Source organism: Rhinoderma darwinii, chromosome 1, assembly GCF_050947455.1.
Source record: "Rhinoderma darwinii isolate aRhiDar2 chromosome 1, aRhiDar2.hap1, whole genome shotgun sequence".
NCBI classification, from domain to species: domain Eukaryota; kingdom Metazoa; phylum Chordata; class Amphibia; order Anura; family Rhinodermatidae; genus Rhinoderma; species Rhinoderma darwinii.
Genome location: NC_134687.1, coordinates 608,124,685 through 608,142,859, shown reverse-complemented (window position 1 = coordinate 608,142,859; position 18,175 = coordinate 608,124,685). Strand labels below are relative to the sequence as shown.

Here is an 18,175-nt window from a genome sequence, read left to right as displayed (position 1 = left end):
ATCTTCGCCAGCCAGGTGCTGGCGCAGGTTTCTTCTAGAATTTGTTATTTTATTGCATAATGTCTAGTAAATGCGTCAGGCCGTGGGAGACAACGCTCCTTCCGCTAAGCACCACCCACATTTTTAAATAGTGAGAGATAGGAATGGCCCAGAAGTTGCAATTTTTGTGATGTATAGTCTGTGACATTTCTACGCAAGAACATTGGCGTAGAAACATTGTTAACTTCTCGCATAGATTTAAATTTCTGGTGCACGGAGGGCCAAAGATGTGCCAAATTTAATAAATTTGTCGCTTTGTACTCCAGCGTACGTTGACCAGATATATGTAATAAGGGGAGTGGAGTCTAAATCAGCTCAGAATGATGTACTTCAAGGGTGGATATTCACCTTAAAGGGGATGTACCAGAATTGACAAGAATCGGTTGCGCAGTGATCAGGAACAGTGGGTTAGGGACCCATGTTCTCACGATCCGTGCGGTCTTAGCAATCAGACAATTATAAGCTATCCTTTGGATCGGTGATAATTGTGGATTCTGGTACAACCCCTTTAAGGGCTTATTCAGACGAACGGGATATACGTCCGTGCACGGACCTATATTAGTCTATGGGGCCATGCAGACATGTGCGTGATTTTTATGCAGCGTTGGTCCGCTTCGTAAACGTCACGACATGTCCGTTCTTTGACAGTTTTTCGCGCATCAGGCACCCATTGAAGTCAATGGGTGTGTGAAAACCACGCATGTCACACGGAAGCACTTCCATGCGAACAGCGTGATTCGCGCAACAGCTGTGAAAAGGATGAATGAAAACAGAAAAGCACCAAGTGCTTTTCTGTTTACAAACATCCAAACGGAGTGTCATAATGATCATATGCTGAGGCCACACGGAGCTGTTAAGTGCCTTTTGCGCAGGCAAAACGCTGTGTTTTTTGCGTGCGCAAAAAGCACACGCTCGTGTGAACCCAGCCTAAGTGTCTTCCAAAAATGTTTAGGTTCTTTCCAGACTTATGACCATAATACACAGAGTTTATGATGCTGATAATTTATAGGGACGGTGTGTAATGACTGATTGTTTTATTTTATAACCTAAACCACAGGTCCCGTATGGTAATTCATCAGAGCTGACATTTAGCCCCGTGGATGTAGATGATGCCAGCTTCTACATTTGCCGGGTCAATGACTCTCACACATTTGATTACAGTAACTGGGCCCGGCTGGAAGTAATTGAAAGCAATTTGGCTTGTCATGGTAAGTTATATGAGGCATCAGGGAGGCACAGATTAATTGGGTGACTGTCTATGCCCAATGGGCCTCATTTATCAAACACTTCTGACTAAAACACTGTCCTTGTTGCCGATAGCAACCAATCCCAGCACAGCTTTCATTTTTCTAAAGCAATATACGAAATGAATGCAGAGCACTTATTGGTTGCCATGGACAACAAGGCCAGTGTTTATGAAACGTTTTGATAAATGAGGGACATATGCATCATATTTGTGGGATTTTTTTTGCCGTAAATGGACCTAAGAAGTGGGGGAGAGGTCTAAAGCAAATATACTCCCAGAGAAGCAATTCCTGTGAAGTTTTGTGGGTGTTTCCAGGCAGTTCCGGGACAGGGGCTTACAATTTCCCATAAATGGGGAGTCAAATGCATAAATTGTAAAATCCCATTTACCACTATGTAACAGCTGGACGCTTAGTAAAATTCCTCTTGGGCTGGATTCACACACAACGTTTTGCTGCGTTTTTACAGGCGTTTTTTAATGGCATTTTCTTAGCGTTTTTTTATAGTGCTTTTTTTAGTGCTAGCATATGTTACATTAAAGTCTATAGTAAAATATAAAACACATTACCCACAAGTGCGTTTTGGTTTGTGGTGTTTTTTAAGCAATTTTGTGGTCAGTGGTGTTTTTCTCCATTTATGTGCTAAAATTCCTTTAATCCGGAATAAGTGGGACCTCTTATATCCAAAATTTCAACAGGAATTTATAGCTTATACGCACGGCCATAATATGGTACCCATACAAGGGTATGGACCTTACTGTACCTCCGTATGCCTCCGATTTCATATTTTGTATAAATCTGACAGAAAACAATATGTTGCATGCTCCATTGGCCGCTTTGAAAAAATCTCACCTTGACATAACCTCATCGCATCGTCTTAATGCATACGGTTTACACTACTGCATTTTTTTTCCCTGGTGCCTCTGGTACATTTATCGAACAAGATGCACAATTTTTTGGACCAGTCTTTTCGTCCTAAATTACTTAAATGGTTTAACGGCTCTAATTCTTGTGTCAATTTTTTTTTTGTGATACGTAGGGCTATTGTTTAATACCATTTCTAGAAAAATATGTGTTTTCTTTTTCAGTTTTCTTAGAAGTAAAGTGTACCAAAGTAAAAAATATAAATATAAATTTTTTCATTTATAGTTTTTTTTTCTTTAAATTTGCAAATTGACACTAAAATAAAGTATTAAAATAGGTTCCAAAATAGGTGCTCTCAGCCAATCAGACGTATCCCACTACTGCTGCTTCTCCCTCCCTCTCACAGCATGCAATCTCACACACAGTGAATAAGAAGCTGCAGCTGCACCGCCTTCCTCCCTCCTCTTTGATGTCTTTTATCTACAGTATTGATGCATACAGATTTTGAAAAGAGCGTAAAAGCTGCCCAGTGTGAATCCACAAGGAATTTTTGTGGCACCTGTTAGGAAACGGCCGTCACTTTAAGATTACCTTGACTACTAGTCTAGCTTCTGGGCGGTTCTGGTTTTAGTTGTTCAGCCTATCCCTTTACTCTGTCTTTCTTCCTATCAGGTGTAAGGGTGGAGTACTTAAACCTGGGTTGCGTCTGTGTTCTTTGCTTGTGAGTTTCTTTGCTGCATGTGTTTGATCAATCTTCTGACTAAACGCTGTACCTTTAACTATTTGGACTTTTTGGAACTGGACCTCGGCTTGTCTCTGGATTACTCCTTGCTTAAGGATTTGTACTTTCTGCTCCCAGCTGGTACTGACCTTTGCTACTCCTGACATCCCCTAGCTTTGTGATTTTGACTTTCTGTTCACCCTCTCGCTGTCTTGTTACAGGTTTTGGTATTGCCTGCATTTCACCCCTTATCCAACACTGAACTCTGTTAAAACAACCTGGGTTTGATGCAGCAAAAACCATCCTGCCTTGCGGTGGGCTCTGGCAAAAACCATAGAGTAGCTTCAAAGTTGTGACAGATTTTGGGTTGCGGATTTGTCTACACGCTCAGTCCCGACAGTCTCCAGCAGCCTTTAGGGAATCACTCACATCACATATCAATTCCATAAAACTTCCACCCTGGGAATTGCTCAACCAGTGATTCCATAACAGCATCATTATAAAGACAAAAGTATTAACCCCTTTCTGACATCAGCCGTATATACGCCGGGTGGGGGAACGATCGCTGGTTAAAGTCCCCTAGGGGAACAAGTAAAAAACAGTAAAGTAAATGTAAAAAAAATAAAAAGCTAACATAACTGATAAAAGTCTGAACTATTACAATATATCATTATTTAGTCCGCACGATGAGCGCCGTAAAAAATAAAAAACATCAGAATTGCTGTTTTTTGGTCCCTTCATCTCCCACAAAAAATTAAATAAAAAGTGATCAAAAAGTCTCACTTAACCCAAAATGGTACCAATATAAAATACAGCTCGCCTCACAAACAAAATAAGCCCTCACACCGCTAAATCGACAGAATAATAAAAAAGTTATGGCTCTCAGAATGTGGCGACAAAACTCAAATTTCATTTTTAACAATCAATTTTTTTCCTTGTAAAACAAAGAAAACCATATAAATTTGGTAATGCTGTAATCGTATTGACCCGTACGGTGAACGCCATAAAAACAAAACCACCCAAAAGGTTGAGGAATTGCTGTTTTTTTCCTATTCCACCCCACATATAATTTTTTTCTCGTTTCCCATTACGTTATATGGTACAAAAAATGGTGCTGTGAAAATCTACAACTCGTCCTGCAAAAAACAAGCCCTCATACGGCAATATTGATGGAAAAATAAGAGTTATGGCTTTTGGAAGGTGGGGAGGAAAAAAACAAAAGTGAAAATGGCTGCGGCGGGAAGGGGTTAAAGGCTCAAACTTATTTGTTATGTTTCCATTCTAAATATCTGCATTGGGATGCCTGATAATTTGAAATTCTGTCATCATTCTGTAAATTGTGAAATATTAGAAGTTTACTATATTTGTATTTGGCACATAACAGAATTACAAGTGAACAAGTGGAAGGCAATCAGATAGAGGAAATGAAGTCACAGTAGCATATATGTCATTCTAGAATTTTTGTTATTTTGAGACAATTCAAATGACTCTTCTAAGACAATTCTAAGACTACTAAAAGTAATTTATATTGGGAGTTGTTGTTTTTCAAAATCATTAAGCAATGGTTCAGAGAACCTAATAGGAATAACATTGCGCCCCATGAGCAAGCCTACTATTATAATATAGCTCTATATGTACAAGAATATAACTACTATAATACTGCCCCCTATAAACAAGAATATAACTGCTATAATACTGCCTTCTATATACAAGAATATAACTACTATAATACTGCCCCCTATATACAAGAATATATACAAGAATATAACTACTGTAATACTGCCCCCTATATACAAGAATATAACTACTATAACACTGCCCCTATGTACAAGAATATAACTACTATAATACTGCCTCCTATGTAGGAGAATATAACTACTATAATACTGCCTCCTATGTACAAGACTATAACTACTATAATACTGCTCCTATGTATAAGAATAGAGATGAGCGAACCGGGACAACCGAACCAGGTTTCGGTCCGAACATCGGGAAAAGTTCGGTTCGCAGCGAATCCGAACTTCACCGGGTTCGGCCGAACACGATTTGACCGAACCCGGTCAAAAATATTATACAAATAGGCAGCCACTTGTCTCTATCAATCACTGATAGAGAAAAAGAGGCTGCTGATTAAAAATAAAATAAAAAGAATTTCATACGTACCCGGTCGTTGTCTTGGTGACGAGTCCCTCTTCTTCCTCCAGTCCGACCTTCTTTCCTGACGCGGCAGCCTGTGATTGGCTGCAGAGGCCGCTGCAGCCTGTGATTGGCTGCAGAGGCCGCTGCAGCCTGTGATTGGCTGCAGAGGCCGCGGCAGCCTGTGATTGGCTGCAGCGGTCACATGGGCTGTAACGTCATCCAGGAATGTCGGGCCGGATGTCAAGAGGGACGCGTCACCAAGGCAATGGCCGGGAGACCGGACTGGAGGAAGCAGAAAGTTCTCGGTAAGTATGAACGTCTTTTTTTTTTTTTTACAGGTTACTCTATATTCTGATCGGAATTCACTGTCCAGGGTGCTGAAACAGTTACTGCCGATCAGTTAACTCTTTCAGCACCCTGGACAGTGACTATTTACTGAAGTCGCCTAGCAACGCTGCAGTAATGACGGGTGCACACATGTAGCCACCCGTCATTACGGGGCCTCATGCACACGACCGTAAAAACACCCGTTATTACGGGTCGTAATTATGACCCGAAATAGCGGGTCCATAGACTTCTGTTAGCCACGGGTACCTCCCCGTTTTCTCACGGGAAGGTGCCCGTGCCGTTAAAAAGATAGAACATGTTCTATTTTTTTATTTTACGGGCCGTGCTCCTATATTTATAATGGGAGCACGGCTCGGAAAAACGACCGGCTGCCCGTGGCCGGCCGTGCCCGGCCGTGCTCATCTCCTGAAATACTCTGTGCTGCCTTAAACTCTGTGGACAGGTCAGGATCCTGTTTCTTTTAAATGCTGCTGGGGAACCCGCTCAATCCACTATATAAGGCTGCGCTACAGTGCTTGGGAATAAGTGACTGGGGCAGAAGAGGATGGAGGCGCAGCCTTTTATAGTGGATCGAGCGGGTTCCCCAGCAGCATTTAAAAGAAACAGGATCCTGTCCACAGAGTTTAAGGCAGCACAGAGTATTTCAGGAGATGAGCGTGCGGATCTTGTGCGGGGTGGTGACTTGCCAATCATGTGAAGGTGTTATTGAGGACAGGAGTGGAGGAGAGGTAACAGACTGAGAGCTATGTAATGGTAAGAGCAGAGTTCACAGCAGCACAGAATTTGCACGCTCCTCTCCTGAAATACTCTGTGCTGCTGTGAACTCTGCTCTTACCATTACGTGGTGACTTGCCAATCATGTGAAGGTGTTATTGAGGACAGGAGTGGAGGAGAGGTAACAGACTGAGAGCTATGTAATGGTAAGAGCAGAGTTCACAGCAGCACAGAATATTTCAGGAGAGGAGCGTGTGATTGGCTGCAGAGGCCGCTGCAGCCTGTGATTGGCTGCAGAGGCCGCGACAGCCTGTGATTGGCTGCAGAGGCCGCGGCAGCCTGTGATTGGCTGCAGAGGCCGCGGCAGCCTGTGATTGGCTGCAGAGGCCGCGGCAGCCTGTGATTGGCTGCAGAGGCCGCGGCAGCCTGTGATTGGCTGCAGAGGCCGCGGCAGCCTGTGATTGGCTGCAGAGGTGGTCACGTGATGTGCGTGACCGCCACTACAGTCTGTGATTGGCTGCAGCGAGCGGCGACATGGATGAAACGTCATCACTGGAGGCCGGACAGGAGGAATGTAAGTATGAATGTATTTTTTTTTTTATTACATTAAAATTTTATTTTCCGCGCCCCGAGCATGGTACTGTCAAGGTTGCTGAAAGAGTTAGTGCAGCCCATTAACTCTTTCAGCACCCTGGACAGTACCATGCTCGGGCGCACGGAAATTACAGGTTCGGTCAGAACTAGTTCGGTCCGAATCGAACTTTTTCGTGAAATTCGGCGAACTAGCCGAACCAAACTTTTCATAAGTTCGCTCATCTCTATATATAGAATATAACTACTGTAATTATCTTTTTTTTTTTTATTTGAAAACTTGCAACAAATTATTACAATACCTTTGCAATACACTCATAACAGATAAAGAAAATAAACGTATGTCTCTTAATAACATCACAATCATTAAACAAACCATAATATATGAATATTGCGCCAGTATAGATTGTTTCAACTATTTTTCATGATATTATTCTAGACAGTATTACAGGATTTCTTCTTTATTGATGACCGGGCAGCATCGCGCACACCACAGAGGGTACACGGTCACCATATTTATGACATATAGGAATCCTCTAGGATATAAACGGAGTTCGGGGTAAAAGTCTCCATACAGCAGCTGAGCGTTTCACTGTCCCACTAGATGTGGTAACGGCAGGGACACAGCAGGGACATTACTCTGTAGATAAGTCTCTTGTATAAAGATGACATTGGTTTTGTCGTCAGACAGACGCTGGAATATCGCCTGCCGCCTGCTCCTATTCCTCACGCTGTTCACATTAATAGAGGTGATTTTCAGCCTCATCCTGGTTACATGTCTTTCCTACTTTTTTTCCTTCTTCCACTGCTATGTCCTGTAACACCCCATCTTTTGGTGGACATTGGGGGGTCAGCGTCTTCATCCTGAGGTTCGTCATCTGGGTTGTGTGAGGAGACTTGCTCCATCTCTGCTTCTTCTTCCTGTTCATCTTCCCCCAGCGCACAGTAACGTCCACCAGTTATCGCCAGCACTGGAGGCTCCGGTGATTTCTTTGCAGCAGTGATTTTTTTCCTAGAAGAATCATCTGTTTTACTTCTCCTTTTGACCATCTGAAATCCCTCCTCGTCCATACTGGTCGCTGCGGCTGGATCAGCTGGTTTTTTACTGGTCGCTGCGGCTGGATCATCTGGTTTTTTACTGGTAGCTGCGGCTGGCCCAGCTGGTTTTTTACTGGCCGCTGCGGCTGGATCAGCTGGTTCCTTACTGGTAGCTGCGGCTGGCCCAGCTGGTTTTTTACTGGTCGCTGCGGCTGGATCAGCTGGTTCCTTACTGGTGTTGGGCAGATGTTTAGATGTTTTGGTGACAGAGTGACTGGATATTTTGCTTTTAGCATGACCTCTATTTTCAGTGGCTGGTGACACTTGTGCAGCATCCACAGATGGGACATTCGTCTCTGGAGCAGGGTCTCTGGTACTTTGGCTCACATCCTCGCTGGGACTTCCAGGTTCTGGGGTTGTATCTACACATATGGAGACATCCTCCTGCTCTTCCTCCATGGCTCCTTTAAAGGTCTCCTCCTTATTATGTTCTGCATGTGGACACTCCCGGAATGTATGTCCAGGTCCTAAGCACAGGTTACAGATGACGGGTCCTGTACAATCGTCCTTCACATGCCCAAACTGACCACATAGTGAGCACTTAATACGGGAACAGTTGAATGCCAGGTGTCTGCCCCCACATCTATGGCACAGTCGCGGTTGACCAGGGTAGTAACATATGCCTCTCTCCGAGCCCAGGTAGAAGAAGTGCGGCAGATGTCTGGTCACTCCATTCTCCTGAACCAGCTGGATCTTGACAGAATATCCTCCATTCCAGATCTCCTCCTCATCATAGATCTTTGTTGGCAGTCTCTTCACCTCACAATATCTGCTCAACCAGTGCTGCAAATCTGCCAGAGCCACCACCTCAGACTGGAACAGGACGGTGGCGGTGACTACCTGGGGTTTAGTCAGCTGGATGACATGTAGATGCTCCCACATCGCGTGCTCCTTTGTATCATTATAAATACTCCAGAACAAGTCTAGACTATATTGCAGCTTGAAACTAATGTCATAATTCCTGCTGGAGGGAACGTGGATCAGAGCGAACACCTCAGAAGCTTTAAACTTCATAAACTCCTTCAACAAAACTTTCCCAATGTAGAGTCTGGAGGGGAGGTTTTCCTCTGGTCCTGAGTACCTGATTCTGACCGCGTTCCTCCTCTGAGGTGTGGGGTTAGTCGGTCTTGTGACGCTGGAGAACAGTCTCCTGTACTGAGGTCTGTCAGCAGGTGGGTCAGGAATGGACCTCTCCTCAGCTGATTGTTCTGCAGATCCTCCTGTGTCTGCTCCTGATCGCTGTGTAACCTGTACTCCATTCACTGACACTGCGGGCGGCTGAACCTCCAGAACAGGGTCCGCAATGTCCACCTCAGCCTGTACCGCTGGTTCATCAGATATCAGACTGTCAATCACCGCGCTGAGCGAGGTCTCACTTATAATATCAGGACATGAGGCACTTTCTTGCTCACTCCCAGGAGTGCCACTCGCATTCACTTCATCAGTACTGCACATAGAGTCTACTGCAGTTAACCCCTCGTCAGCTGGCACACATTTCTCTGCAGCTTTAGCAGCATTTGTGTTGGCTGATTGCACAGACCCCACACATGATGAGAGATGTGATCCTCCAGCCACTGCACACTCATATCTTCCAGGGTTTCCCTGCTCCACAATATTATACACAGTCTTATAGTCAGTGTCTTTTTTTGCAATGATATTTTTTCTCTTCACAGTTTGGGCTCTGGTCTCCCTTTTGTTCTCAATTGCCCGGTTCTTTATTTTGGGTACTGTGCATGATTCTTTCAGCAATCTCTCCTTTAATATCACCAACTCACGTGTGCAAACATCCAGACACTCACATTTCATCAGCTTTGCCTTTGGATCAGTCTCTTGGTTAATTTCAGTTCTCAATTTGCGAACTTGCATTTCCATTTTAAAGATATTTTTCTTTGTCATTTTTGTGCACAATTCACCAACATCATGAGATTCAGTTGACTCACCAGCCACCATTTCCAGATCATCACCTCCACCATCTCCATGCTGCAGGTTAAACTCCAGACTCTGGGCTTTCCCAGGATCACCAGCCCAGGACCCCTCCCCTCCACCTGGGTCAGAAGCCATGCATAGTCCTAACAGGGAGCTCACAAGCACACGTCTATCCTCTCCTATGGACAAGAATAGAACTACTATAATACTGCCCCCTATGTACAAGAATATAACTACTATAACACTGCCCCTATGTACAAGAATATAACTAATATAATACTGCCTCCTATGTAGGAGAATATAACTACTATAATACTGCCTCCTATGTAGGAGAATATAACTACTATAATACTGCTCCTATGTACAAGAATATAACTACTATAACACTGCCCCTATGTACAATAATATAACTAATATAATACTGCCTCCTATGTAGGACAATATAACTACTATAATACTGCCTCCTATGTAGGAGAATATAACTACTATAATACTGCTCCTATGTACAAGAATATAACTACTATAATACTGCCTCCTATGTATAAGAATATAACTACTATAATACTGCCTCCTATGTACAAGAATATAACTAATATAATACTGCCTCCTATGTAGGAGAATATAACTACTATAATACTGCCTCCTATGTAGGAGAATATAACTACTATAATACTGCTCCTATGTACAAGAATATAACTACTATAATACTGCTCCTATGTATAAGAATATAACTACTATAATACTGCCTCCTATGTACAAGAATATAACTACTTTAATACTGCTCCTATGTATAAGAATATAACTACTATAATACTGCCTCCTATGTGCAAGAATATAACTACTATAATACTGCTCCTATATACAAGAATATAACTACTATAATACTGCCCCCTATATACAAGAATATAACTACTATAATACTGCCCCTATATACAAGAATATAACTACTATAATACTGCCTCCTATGTACAAGAATATAACTACTATAATACTGCTCCTATGTACAAGAATATAACTACTATAATACTACCCCCTGTGTACATGAATATAACTACTATAATACTGCTCTCCTACAGTAGGTACAAGAATATAACTACTATAATACTTCCTCCTATGTACAAGAATATAACTACTATAATACTGCTCCCTATGTACAAGAATATAACTACTATAATACTGCCCCTATTTACAAGAATATAACTACTATAATACTGCCCCTATGTACAAGAATATAATTACTATAATACTGTCCCCTATGTACAAGAATATAACTACTATAATACTGATCCTATGTACAAGAATATAACTACTATAATACTGCCTCCTATGTACAAGAATATTACTACTATAATACTGCCTCCTATGTACAAGAATATAACTACTGTAATACTGCTCCTATATACAAGACTATAACTACTATAATACTGCCCCTATGTACAAGAATATAACTACTGTAATACTGATCCTATATACAAGAATATAACTACTATAATACTGCCTCGTATGTACAAGAATATAACTACTATAATACTGCTCCCTATGTACAAGAATATAACTACTATAATACTGCTTCTATATACAAGAATATAACTACTATAATACTGTTCCTATGTACAAGAACATAACTACTATAATACTGCCTCCTATGTACAAGAATAGTATTACTATAATACTGCCACTATGTACAAGAATATAACTACTATAATACTGCCTCCTATGTACAAGAATAATACTACTATAATACTGCCCCTATGTACAAGAATATAACTACTATAATACTGCCTCCTATGTACAAGAATAATACTACTATAATACTGCCCCTATGTACAAGAATATTACTATTATAATACTGCCCCATATGTGCAAGAATATAACTACTATAATACTGCCCCCTATGGAGAGGAATATAACTACTAGAATTCTGACTGTGGTCTGGATGGGGCATCAACCTGAAAATTGTAACAATCTTTTGAACAAAATTCATATTAGTCCCATTCTGACTTAGTACGGTGTAGTAATGTATACAACCCTCCCCATGTTAATAATCCTGCAGATGTGTGCATTGCACTTCGGGGCTTGTATAAACAGGAGTAGAAATGCAGCTTTACCAGTGTAACACCAGTTGTGCAGACATGAGCTGCCTGGGCATGAGTATCCAGGAAAAAAAAAAATAATATTGCTGCTGTTATGACAGTGTTTCTATGGATCTGATATTCAGAGCTGAATGATACCATTTTTCCTTTTATCTTAGGACTCTCTATGTTACCTGACAACAGACTTCAGATATGTAACCAACCTCAGTCCCAAACACTGGAAGCGGGTGCCAAGCTGGTGCTGGAGTGTGCAGCCATAGGAAGACCCTTGCCGTGTTATCAGTGGTACAGAAATGGTGTGGCAGTGGTGGATGCGACCAATAGAGTGTATACGGTACATGTAATGTTATAAACCTTATATATGTTCTACCCGCAAATAAATCCCAGTAGCTATTTATCCATGTCCTCCAATTCATATCTATATCTGTTCCTAGGAAAGCCTTTTGTCAACCAGTAAGTTCTTCATGACATCTTCCAGTGTGTCAGTCAACAGGGTATGGAGATCTCCACTATAGCTTCCATAGGGGTGTCACTAAGCTGTTCCTTAAATAGGCCTCCTCAGGCACCAGGTCCCAAGTCAGACTCCATCATCTGCACCCCCTGAAATTCAACAAAATTCCATACTCAATGTAGCATGTGACATCTTCTTGTAATACAAGTTTCACCTCAAAGGCAATACTGGAGTGTTGGCATTTACCCTATTAGGCCAATGGGCGTGATAAGGTTGGGAACCCCCACTTAGGACACCCTACTGTGAGCCAGTGCGGAGAGCTGCTAAAAATCAGCAGCTGTCGCTCTGGTGCACTCAAGCCATCCATATCAGCCATCCAATTGAATGGCTGCATGCAATGCTACATTTCCCCTCTAGTGGCAGCTATAGCCATTAGTATCAGCTGATTTTGCTGGGGGTGTGAGAAACCAGATCATTGGCAATCAGTTGATCACCACGATGGCTTAATTCTCAGAGGTTATCATCGTCAGACAACCCCTTTTAATTGTAACTCTTCTGTACTAATAGCATAGTATAATTACTAGTACACACTTTGGCAGAATATATGTTTGACTTTCCTCTCGTAGCTCTCCCTGTTTTGCAGGATGTCTTAGCAACCAATTGTCTTCCTCTCTGAGTGCCCCCCATTTCATTAAATGTACTGAATTGTGAATAAGAAGTTATATATGTCATACAATACACTGCTTCTCTATTTTGCACAGACTTGTTTTAGCCAGAGGAAGTAGAGGGGATTGTACAGGAAATCACACAGGTTCCTAATAAAAGCATACAAGGAAAGGGTGCAGGAATGAGACAGATTGTGGAATACATGCTAATCAAGTATAAATAGAGGACTAGAGAAGACACTGCAGCAAACCGAGACAGACCTTAAAGGAGTTGTATATGATTATAAAAATATGTCTGCTTTCTTCCAAAAATAGCGCCACTCCTGTCCAGAGGATATGTGTAGTATTGCTGCTCAGCTCAATTCAAGTAAATGGGACTGAGCTGAAGTACAAGACAGAGCCTGAGGACGAGAGTCGTGCGGTTTCTGGAAAAATTAGGTTGACTTGCAATACCAAACAATGGAATATAACAGCACCAAATATATGATTATATGGGTGCAAGCCTCAACAGAAACTGATCCAAAGTCCTTTGATGTAATCCAAATTTTGACCTGCAATACCAGACACATCCTATGGACAAGAGTGGCACTGTTTCTGGCAGAAAGCAGAAGCCATGTTTTTCAAATCTCATACAACCGCTTTAATTTGCTAATAATTATTATGCGCTTTTTAACCCCACTTACTGGACTAAACCAAATAATTAGGTTCATTTAATTGGAAAGAAAATTTACTTTGCACAGAATCTGAAGTTCATTATTTCTTTGGTTCCGCAGTTTCCTGAAATGACCACTTCTGCGTTCCGTAAAACCGGAACACTGCAAAAATCAGTTTTTTTTATTCTTCTGAATTTTGTGCTGTTTGAGTGGGAAACTTATTTCTAAACATAAATTCAATAATTTGCTTTAAATCTAGATTTCCAGCGTTTCGGCAGAAGATCAGGGATTTTACTATTGCCAAGTGTCTAACGGTAATGAGACAGAGGACAGTAAGGAGGTGGAAGTTGTTGTTGGTAAGTATTCAATAATGTATCTCAAGGTTAAATAGTTCAAAATGTAGTTAGTGAAAAATTCCTTTAATCCGGCACCTATTGGTTCAGATCCCTACTGGTCGGACGTGTTGACTAGGCAATTCTTCTTCCAAAAAATTTCAGGTGGTTGGAAAAATCGCTAATTCAGCATCCTGAAAAAAAAAAGCTGATTGGGCAAACAAGATTTAGGCAAAAACTCCACTTTTAACAATATTTTACCGTTTAAATCTACATAAAATATCGAAAAACATTGCAAATACTTTTTTTCAGTTGTTTTGTACTTGTACTTGCAATTCATCATATCTTTTTGCAGTCACCTGCAGAGCTGCATTCAAAATTCTGCATAAAGTTTATTTGAACTTTACAGGCATGTGATGAACCAGTACAACTGAGCTCTCAAAATGCACTGCAACCAGCTGAACTTTGAATGCAGCTCTGGAGGTAACTGAAATAAAAAATATGACGCAAGTCAAAAGTTAAATGTTTTTGCAAAGTTATTCAACATTTAATATACATTTGAACTGTCTAAAAATTCTGTTGAAAATTATTATTTAAAATTTTATAATTTTAGTATTATTTAAAATGTATTGGGCATAATTAAAAAAACAACAAAGTCACAGATGAAAAACCATCCTCTCCTCCCTTATGCCTGGGTCTTATTTTACTTATCTTCATGTTAAGCCCATTCACAACCATATATAAATAATAAGAATGAATACAACCGGAACATAAACTCTGTAGCCAAAATCCTAAATTTATCTAAAGGGAAAAATGATGCGGGAAAAGCAGAGTAAATTAGATTATTGCCTGCTCCACTGACGGTCCCACACAACATCCTGCCATTTTAAACTATTTGCATACTTTGTGGTGGTCTCCACTAACTTCTCCCTGGGTAGTTCCCCTCCTATTTTTGACAAAGCCTGCACTTACCTCTTAGGGTATGTTCACACGACAGCGTCCGTAACGGCTGAAATTACGGGGATGTTTCCGCCTGAAAACATCCCCGTAATTTCAGCCGTAACGGCATGTGCAGGCGCTTGAACGCCGCGTCCATTACGGACGTAATTGGCGCTGCTATTCATTGGAGTCAATGAATAACGGCTCCAATTACGGCCAAAGAAGTGACAGGTCACTTCTTTGACGCGGGCGTCTATTTACGCGCCGTCATTTGACAGCGGCGCGTAAATATACGCCTCGTGTGAACAGACAAACGTCTGCCCATTGCTTTCAATGGGCAGATGTTTGTCAACGCTATTGAGGCGCTATTTTCGGATGTAATTCGGGGCAAAAACGCCCGAATTACGTCCGTAATTAGTGCGTGTGAACATACCCTTCGGCGGAGCTTCATTTAAAAGGAAGGACTATGCACAAGGATAGAAGATAGATAGATAGATAGATAGATAGATAGATGACACAGAGACACGCAGAGCAGAGACATGGAGATGCTAAAGACCCTGCTCAGCACTCTATGTAAAAAACTAATGTGACTGTACAACACGAGAACATCTACAACACATCCAACAGTCACATCTCCAGCCCGTCCTACACAGCGCCGCTCATTACAAGGTATATGGACACACAATGACGTCCTTTATAATCAGCAGCTGGAATATTCAAGGCCTCAACGCCTCAGCCTTTGGATGCAAAATTAACGATCCAGACTTCAACCAAAGACTGAAAAATATCGATATACAAATCCTCCTGGAAACATGGACTAGGACAGAGAACGAGTCCCTGGTGCCCACTGGATACAGGGAAATCTCTGTCCCCGCCCTGAAAAATAAACACATCAAGCAGGGCCGGTGTTCAGGAGGAATATTAGTCTGGTACAAGGAGGAGCTCCATGAGCAGATCAAAGCAGTGAAGCGAGGAGACAGCCACATCTGGATAAGAATAGGCAGCTCCATCCTCACCTCTCAGTCTGACATGTATCTCTGCGCAACGTACATCGCACCGCCAGAGTCCCCGTACTCCAACCCAGACAGCTTTGAGATTATACAAAGGGAAGCCGCCCATTTCCAGACCCTGGGCAGCGTTCTCATCTACGGAGACCTCAATGCAAGAACGGGGAGAGAAAAAGACTACCTGACCAATGATGGAAACATCTTCATCTTTGGAGCAGAGGCCGACTGTCATAACTCCCTACAGAAAGAGAGAAACAGCTATGACAGCACCGTCAACAAAAGCGGGAAAAAACTATTGAATCTATGTCGAAGCTTAGGACTCCACATACTGAATGGCCGCACCAAGGGAGACTCTTTAGGAAGGTATACACTAAACTCCCATGTAGGCAGCAGTGTAGTAGACTATGCCATCACGGACATGGACCCCGCAAACATTGGCGCACTCATAGTCACTCCACAAACGCACCTGTCAGATCACAACCAATTACTTCTATACATCAAATCCACAACCAAACCATCTGCACAAAAACCACATCAAACCGGCCTCTTCAACCTGCCCCCATCTTATAAATGGTCCAAAACGTCAACTATAAAATATAAAGAGACAATGAACAGACCAGAAGTGCAGGAGATGCTTCACAACCTCTACAACAAGGTGTATGAGACAAGCCCAGGAGGGGTAAATCAGGCCGTAAATGACCTCAATAATATATTTTATACCATGGCAGAGAAGTCTGACCTGAAAAGATGTGACTACAAGAGGCCACAAGAAATACATCCTAACGGTTGGTTTGACCGTGAGTGCAAAGAAGTACGGAAGACCCTAAGAAATGCCTCAAATAAGAAGCACCGAGACCCAAACAACACCGGTCTGAAGGAGGCCTACAGCAACATACAGAGGCAATACAAGACCATCCTCCGAAAGAAAAAACAAAGGCACATCTCCACCAAACTTACCCAACTCCAAGATGCCCTCCATGACAACTCGTTCTGGGAATTATGGAAACACATGGGCAAAAATTGCAAGAAAAACAACCTTCATATTCAAAATGGCAACATCTGGCTCCAATATTTCAGGGACTTCTACAAAGTTATCCTAAAAGAAGAACAAAGCCAAGAACAAAAACAAATAATATCAAAATTGAAGGCGATGGAGGAAACACTTAAAGATTCTCAAAACCCCCTGGATACACCAATAACACTGCAAGAAGTAACAGAGAGAACCTCAGACATAAGGTGTAAAAAATCCAGCGGCCTAGACGGAATTTCACCAGAAATGATAAAACACAGCCCGCCAGAAATACAGGCCGCAATAGTAAAACTATTTAATATAGTGCTGAGTGCCGGCTACTTCCCGCAAATCTGGAACCAAGGCCTTATAACACCAATCCACAAGAGTGGGGACAGGTACGACCCGGCCAACTACCGAGGGATATGTGTCAGCAGCAACCTGGGGAAACTGTTCAGCAGCATCTTGAATAAGAGAATCCTCAGCTTCCTCACCCAGCACAATGTCCTCCACCAAAGCCAAGCAGGGTTCATGCCAAACCACCGCACCACTGACCACATCTACACCCTGCGCAGCCTCATCAAGAGCCACGTCCACAATACAAAGCATGGGAAGATTTACGCCTGTTTTGTGGACTTTAAGAAGGCCTTTGACTCAGTGTGGCACCCGGGCCTATTCCTGAAACTGCTGGAGAGCGGAATAGGAGGTAAAACCTATGACGTCATCAGAAGCTCCTACACAGAGAACAGATGCAGCGTGAAGGTGAACGGGAGAAGAACGGCTGATTTCCAGCAGAGCCGAGGAGTCAGACAGGGCTGCAGCCTCAGTCCAACGCTCTTCAACATCTACATCAATGAACTGGCCACAGCTCTGGAATCCTCCTCAGCACCAGGTCTCGCCCTCCATGACACCCAGGTGAAATTCCTGTTGTATGCAGATGACCTTCTGTTACTATCACCAACCTCGAATGGTCTCCAAGACAACCTGCAAATCCTAGAAAAATTCAGCTCCACGTGGGCACTACCCATCAATGCAAAGAAAACCAACATCATGGTGTTCCAGAAGAAAAACTCAAAATCCCCCAGGCACCCGACCCTCACACTTAATAACGCCACAATCACAGCGACCGACAGGTATACTTACCTGGGCCTAGAAATCAACCAATCAGGAAGCTTTAAACAAGCCATAGAGATACTGAAAGACAAGGCGTGCAGAACCTTCTATGCCATCAGAAGAAAACTCTATCACCTCAAACCACCAGTGACGGTCTGGCTGAAAATCTTTGACTCCATCATCTCCCCAATCCTCCTGTATGCCAGTGAAGTCTGGGGTCCGGACACAT

At 42.3% G+C, this 18,175-nt stretch overlaps 1 protein-coding gene across 1 annotated transcript in view; it reads left to right on the top strand.

The window, feature by feature from the left end:
* The window catches only part of MALT1 (MALT1 paracaspase), an 88,716-nt gene that overhangs the window by 28,864 nt on the left and 41,677 nt on the right, over positions 1–18,175 (top strand). Inside the window, exons 4-6 of the mRNA XM_075854977.1 lie at positions 1,097–1,247; positions 11,936–12,111; positions 13,806–13,902. Coding sequence (XP_075711092.1) covers positions 1,097–1,247; positions 11,936–12,111; positions 13,806–13,902 — 424 coding nt within the window. The remainder of the gene's footprint in view (positions 1–1,096; positions 1,248–11,935; positions 12,112–13,805; positions 13,903–18,175) is intronic.